This window comes from Teleopsis dalmanni, chromosome 1 (assembly GCF_002237135.1).
Source record: "Teleopsis dalmanni isolate 2A chromosome 1, ASM223713v2, whole genome shotgun sequence".
NCBI lineage: Eukaryota > Metazoa > Arthropoda > Insecta > Diptera > Diopsidae > Teleopsis > Teleopsis dalmanni.
In genome coordinates, this window is record NC_051846.1 from 111,105,049 (window position 1) to 111,112,082 (window position 7,034).

The 7,034-nt window shown below is 33.8% G+C and overlaps 1 protein-coding gene across 1 annotated transcript; it reads left to right on the forward strand.

The window, feature by feature from the left end:
* Window positions 1-3,624: 3,624 nt before the first annotated feature.
* Window positions 3,625-4,666, forward strand: LOC119676324 (syntaxin-binding protein 5-like). Its single transcript, XM_038087566.1, has 2 exons — window positions 3,625-4,220; window positions 4,289-4,666. The coding sequence occupies exons 1-2, from the start codon at window positions 4,043-4,045 to the stop codon at window positions 4,543-4,545; spliced, it is 435 nt and encodes a 144-aa protein (XP_037943494.1). The 5' UTR covers window positions 3,625-4,042; the 3' UTR covers window positions 4,546-4,666.
* Window positions 4,667-7,034: the final 2,368 nt, after the last annotated feature.

Below are 7,034 nucleotides of genomic sequence, written 5' to 3' on the forward strand. Positions count from 1 at the left end.
AGTGTTTCTCCAAAAAATAAATTGGTATTGTCATCGCCAGATTATAGTTTGTAAACATGTTCAGGTTACGTTGGAACGTTAAAAACTAAGAGCATCTTAAGGAATAATGCGTAAGGTGTGAGGAATATGTCCCCATCGCCTGCCAGCATTATCCGGACACGAAGGTTAATTATTTAATCAACTAAAGAGTTAAGCAGCAAAAACTTTGCCTAACTCTCGTGATCGTGGCTTACCGATGTCAAGTTTTTTCTATGTACGGAACGCATATTGTTGGCGTTTCTAAGCCGCATCTGTAAGCCCAATCTCGTTGTCTTATAAATATCGGAGTGGAGGAATTTAGTGCTACTACTCTACTACTAGTTCTATGTAATAGTCTCGTCAGGAGTGTGTCTTTGGTCACGTCGTCCTTTTCTTTTGTCGATCCATGCGCGTAAATTAAGTTCATGTTTAACAATTTTCCTTTGATGTACACAGTATCAAGCCTTTCGTTTACTGGTGTAAACAGCTAAACGGAGTTCAAAAATCTACTATATACTATCCGTAAAATCACATCCAAATGCAAATCTACTTGCAAATACACATGAAAACACCAAAAGCAGTACTCCATGGTGAGAAGATTTTAGCACTTTTAAGCAGAATTCTAATAGATTTTTTTTTTCTTTTTATTAATGCAACTAGTAATATATTATAAATACTTACGCTAAGGTTTTATTACTTAGCGAGGTCAGAGGGTTTTATACGTTTTAATCTTCGTACTGAGTCAGTTGCGATGACTAATTGTAAAACTTCTGCATTTTTATGTTGTGTGGTTTTCGTTGCGTGAGCAACAGTATACGTTTTTATGACGTCCTCGACGGGTTCGATTTGTAGGTCACGATGTAGGTCTGCACTACGAATGTACCAGAGCGCATTTACAATATTACTAAGTACTTTGTTTTGAAAACGCTGTATTATCATAACATTGCTCTTACTGGTGCATCCTCATAACTGTATACCATAAGTCCATACAGGCTTTTAAATTTGATTGTAAATCAGGAGTTTATTTTGTGTCGATAACACTGAACGCCTACCGATTAACCATTTCATCTGCTTATACTTATACATGCTCTTTCCAACGTAGTTTAGCGTCTAAGGTCATGCCTAAGTATTTCGCTGTATTCGCATAGGGTATTTCCAGTCCATTTATATTTAATTTGCATTGGAAGACCCTTTTATTCGTAAAGTTAACATGTACCGATTTTGTACTGTTAAGCCTGAGCCGTCATTGTTTCGTCCACTCATGAACATTATTAATAGCTAGCTGGAGAGTTTTAGTTGATTCCATTTCATTAGAACCAATTGAAGTTGGAGCTGTATCATCAGTAAACGTCGCAATTTTACAATTTTCTGTTATTGGGATATCATTAGTAAACAAAAGAAAGAGTATAGGACCAAGGACGCTTCCCTGTGGAACATCCACTTTAATTTCTTTTAGGTTTGAGTAGCAGTCTTCTTGTTTAACTTGAAAATATCTATTTGTTATATAAGATTCTAAAAGATCGCAATACTGTTCTGGTAATCGCAATCGTAATTTGCTCATAAGACCTTGATGCCACAACTTTCCTTTTCAAACAGTTCTCTATTATATTACTACTTCGATTGACTTGTTCTATTGTTGAGTGGCTGGTTCTAAAGCAGTATTGATGATTCGCAATTAAATTTTGTCTTTCTATAAGATTTGATAGACGCTTTTTAAATACTTTTTTAGAAACTTTCGGGAAAATGGATAGCAAGGATATGGGTCTATATGAAGAAACTTCATAAGCAAGTTTGTAAGGTTTGGCTACCATTATTACTTCAGCTACCTTCCAGAAGGAGAGTACGTATCTCAGTTTGAAGCATGTGCTGATAAGAAATGTCAGAACTTTGATGGCATATTTTAGCAAATTCTTTAGAATCTCAGCTGTTAAGAGGTCAAGTCCAGCAGATTTTTGGGTTTTATATACTTAATGTTTTTTATTTCTTGAGCAGAAGCTAGAGGTATGCTTATTTCGCTGTCTAGTTTTATACTAGCCGAAATATTCTCTTCAGCATTTTCTATTGTAAAATTACTTTTAAGATATTCCGAAAAGATTTCTGCTTTTTGCTGATTGCTTTGTGCCCAATTATTTTCAAATTATTTCCAATTCTAATAGATAATGAAAGCGACAAATTAATTAGAGTTGGAATTGCGGACAAATTCAAATCCCTTTACACAGAAAAGCTGTATATTTTCATTCCCTGAGAATAATAACGAGACTACTGCGGTAATACCATGCATAAAGATACTACCGCTAGGGAAGCGGTAAATAGTTTCTTTGATGGACAATACAGGATGGCTGTCATAATAATACGTATTTGTTATGTTTGTTATTAAATGAGGAGAATGTGATGGATCACAATTTTGAAAATTGAAATCGATAGAAATAAGTTGCAAAATTGAGTCATCCGTTAAATCTTATGAGCAGAAATAATAACAAATTGCAATATATCAAAACAGTAATATAAAAATGCTCTTCTATTATTCATTTCATTTTGTTTTATTCAAGTTATTTAATTTTTAGAATTTACGAGTAGCATATTTTTAAAGTGATGAAGTGAGAAGTTGCAAACAGAGGTTAACTAAGTATTAACCTTCAGCCTATTACGTCAACTTTATATCATACTTTTCCCCAAATATCACAATTGCTTGTACCTATATATCTTTGAATAAGTTCTTTTAAATTCTAATGATAAATTAAGCTTTAATAATTCCCAATACCAAGCATGTTTATTTTCTATCTTGTAATATTTATTTATGTTCGTAAGGGTTAGTGCACATTAGATAGATTCGGTAACCAATACGATAATCAACATGCTATCCCATATTTAATAATAACACTATAAAATTAAAAAGAAAGAATATAGTTTCTGTTAAGTAAAATAGTCACTACCGTCATATTTACGCTAAAATTAAATTTAATTTATACTTATCTTTATTATAATTAAACAATTTTTTCTACTAGTGATTATTTTACACAATTATTGATCAATGTGATCAATCCAATGGGATTGGTTAACTGTACTTTAATTTATTAAAAATTCTACAGGGACCGAAAATAATAATTAATTCAAAAATTTTCGTGAAAAAAACAAGCAACAAAAAAGTATCTAAACTGTTATTTAAGTTTGTAGCTATCATCCAGTCACATTCTCTGTGACTGCCCAGCCTTGATCTGGGCCAGGAGGAGGTCACTGAATCCAGAACTACTCTCTCCTTCTGACATTAAGAGGTCCTCAACGGCTGACTTTCTGCCTTTCATTCGGAAGACGGAATATATTCTGTTTGGTTAGGGTCTGTTGCAGCACAAAAGATCAACTATGGGCGCAGTGCTCCACTTTGTTGGGAGCTGGTACCCTGTTTATTTCTATTCTATTATATGCTGTTATCATTCCAACAATTTCATCCTTAATATTATCCAGGCTTTATAGATATAGGCGTTTTTCTTATATCTATGTTCTTATAGATTATGTGCGTTTTTCTTCTCCACGCACAAAAAACTCATACATTCTGCTTTTTATTTTAAAACAAACAAATAATTATTATTTTTGCCTTAAAAACCTAAAAATCAAAAATATCTGTTGTTTTTCGAACACAGAAATAAAACTTCTTGTGTGTAACTTGTTTTCGGAAACCTATAGAGGCACTTCCGGACATTCCAGGTGCATATCTGTAAATCGTTGTCCTTTTCCGAGATATTCTTATGTCCTTGACTAGCGGCTGATTTTTCGTGACGGGTTACAAACCCTTTGAATGAGTTCAAGAAATCAGTAATCGTACTCACTATTGGTTCATTATCTAGCAAATGCCAGATAACTACCCAAGAGTGCCACGTGGGGGCTGTGCGGCAACTTGGATTGACACGACAAGGATCGCGCTGGCATTTTTTATGTTAGATGCAATCAGATATGTTTTCTTCTATACTGGCTTGCAGGGGCTCGACTACCCTGAACTACTCGACTAGAAAAATTATAAAAGAAAATTATGTTTTACAATTTCGAACTTCTTATATTAAAAAAAACAATTTTTTTTTTTAGTCAGTTCATTTCAGAAATGATGGGCGAAATGTTTATTTATCACGAAATGCCAGAACAACCAAAAGAAAATTTTTTTAAAGGTTTATTTGGAGGAGGAGCAAAAAGTTTAGACAGAGAGGAATTATGTGAGTTAAACAAAAGTTTTTATTTTTGTTATATATTTTTAATCAATTCTAAATTGCTAATATTCAAGTTGGTGAACAAAGCGGAAAAGCGAATAGATCGGTTGCTAAACATATACCGGGAATTAATGCGGATCAGCTTGGTCAAAGAGCTTCTACAGCAGCTTCTGAAATAAGTAGAGCCCATCAGTTAGCTATGGAGAGAGGCGAGAAATTAAACATGCTTGAAGAAAGAGCTGAACGAATGGCTAATCAAGCTCAAGATTTTAGTGGAACAGCACACCAATTAATGCTTAAATATAAAGATAAAAAGTGGTATCAATTGTAAATTATCCATTTTGAAGATAGCACTACCACAGTTATTGTAATATTGCTTTTATAACAATTTCTACTATATTGAAATACACTTATTTAATTTCTGTTTTCAACTTCGGATGTTATTTATAAAAAATTTAATTTTAATAAAAATAACACAAAATATTCCTTTTTTTTATAATATATCAATGAATATAAAAGTTTAATTGAAATGGTAAATGAATGAATCAAGGCTCCCCATTAATGTAATGAATGAAGACGTTTTAAGGTAAATACATACGTTCAATACGTGTTCAAGTAACACTTCGTTCAATAATGTGTGTGACTAACTAATTAAAACACATTTTTTTGCCAAAATTCGTTTTTATTCATCAACATAGTCCCCTTTTAGGGAGATACAACCATTCCAACGCTTTTGCAATCTTTCGATACCGCCTTTGTAAAACGATTTTTCTTTGCCTTCAAAATAGGCGTTAGTTTCGGCGATTACTTCATCATTTGAGCCAAATCTCTTACCACGGAGCATCTTTTTGAGGTCTGCGAAGAGCCAGTAGTCGCTGGGGGTCAGATCTGAAGAATACGGTGGGTGCGGCAGCAATTCGTAGCTCAATTCGTTTAATTTTGCCATCGTTTTCATCGACTTGTGACACGGTGCATTGTCTTGGTGGAACAAAACTGTTTTCTTCGTCATATGAGGCCGTTTCTTTGCGATTTCGTCTTTCAAACGCTCCAGTAACGCTATATAATAGTCGCTGTTGATGGTCTTCCCCTTCAGGAGATAGTCGATGAATATTATTCCATGCTTATTCCAAAATACAGGCACCATAACCTTGCCAGCCAACTGCTGCGTCTTTGGTCGCTTTGGGCGGCTTTCACCGGCTGGAGTGAAATGGTAGATCCATGTTTCATCCATCGTGATGTACCGACGCAAAAACTCCGACTTATTGCGCGTAAACATGTCCAAACAGCTCTTTGAATCATCGATTTGTTGCTGTTTTTGCTCCGGTGTGAGCACCCATTTGGAAAACACCTTTTTCATACCCAAATGTTCGTGTATTATGGTGTGTATGTACACTGCCTGCTGATATCTGTAGAATGTCAGCAATCTCCCTCTCTTTCACTTTACGGTCGGACATAATGATTTTCAGTGTTTTTACAACGTTTTCCGGAATAACAGCGTCATTTGGCCGTCCAGTAGATGGAATGTCATGGGTGTCTGTACGACCACGATTGAATTCGGCATACCAATACCAAATGCTTCTTTTTCATGGAGCAGAGTCCGAATAATGTTTTTCAAGCCATTCCTGGCATTGAACAGTATTTTTTTTCATTAAAAAACAATGATAAATCAGCACACGGAATTGCTTTGAATTAATTTTTTTTTGCAAACTCAAAAGTAGCGTCACTTAAAGCACTGTAACTTGTAAACAAATGGTCGGATTAACATATGATTTTGACAGTAAGCCTAAAAAGGTTGCCACTTTCGAAAAAAAATATTTATTTAGTATTAGTGCCGCCATCTATGTGTCAGTCACACACATTATTGAACGAAGTGTTATGTTGAATGTATAAACAAAGTGTATTAAATATATACATTTATTATTAAGAACAAATTTGGATCAATTTTTAACTCAAGCTTTTAGAGCGGCTTAAGAAAAATTAAATCACAGAGAATATAAATACACATATAATAAAATTGAACATATGATTTCAAATGTGCTATTGATTTTGATTATGAATAACTACTGCTAGAAATAAACAAGATCTTTTTGTTTTTACATATTTGGAGAATACACTAATACCAAAAACATAGAAATATAAAGACATGTAGTTTGCTTTTGTTAAAAGAAACACGAATTCTTAAAAGGTACACGCAAGGGGTAAAAAATCCTGTTCAAACATATAAACAATCGAATTATATTATGTATGATCACTAATATTTTGTTAGTGGAGTCACCAATCAAATCAATAGCGAACGCAACATACTTTATTTTGGCAAAACCATAAAAAAAACTATAATATTAAAGCAAATGCATACATAGCTCCTTGTTCATTCGTGCGAAACGAGCCAAAGACGAAGTAAAGTTTTGTGGTACTAACTGGACAGACAAACAGTAACAATACTTATTCTACTCTTCTTTGTTACGACACACTTATTAAATGTCTTTATATAAGAGGCAATAAGGCAATATTGTTAAAGATGATGCATATACTTTGTATTTCAGCTTTTTGTGCATATAATGCACAAGTAATTCGAAATTTTTTAAATTTGATTTTTTATGCAATTTAATACTGGTCTAATACAAATATATGAGATTTTCCTATTATATATCTATTGGCAGTAGCGCAACCATATTTTGTTTTTGTTTTTGCAAGCTACGCACTGACCACTATCCGGCGTCCCGGAAAATGAAAAATGTGTGTCCAATTTGCACGGACTAAAACCACTCCCCCTCATTTCTAGAGACCTTGGCCGTAAGTATTATTTCGAGGTGTAACCTG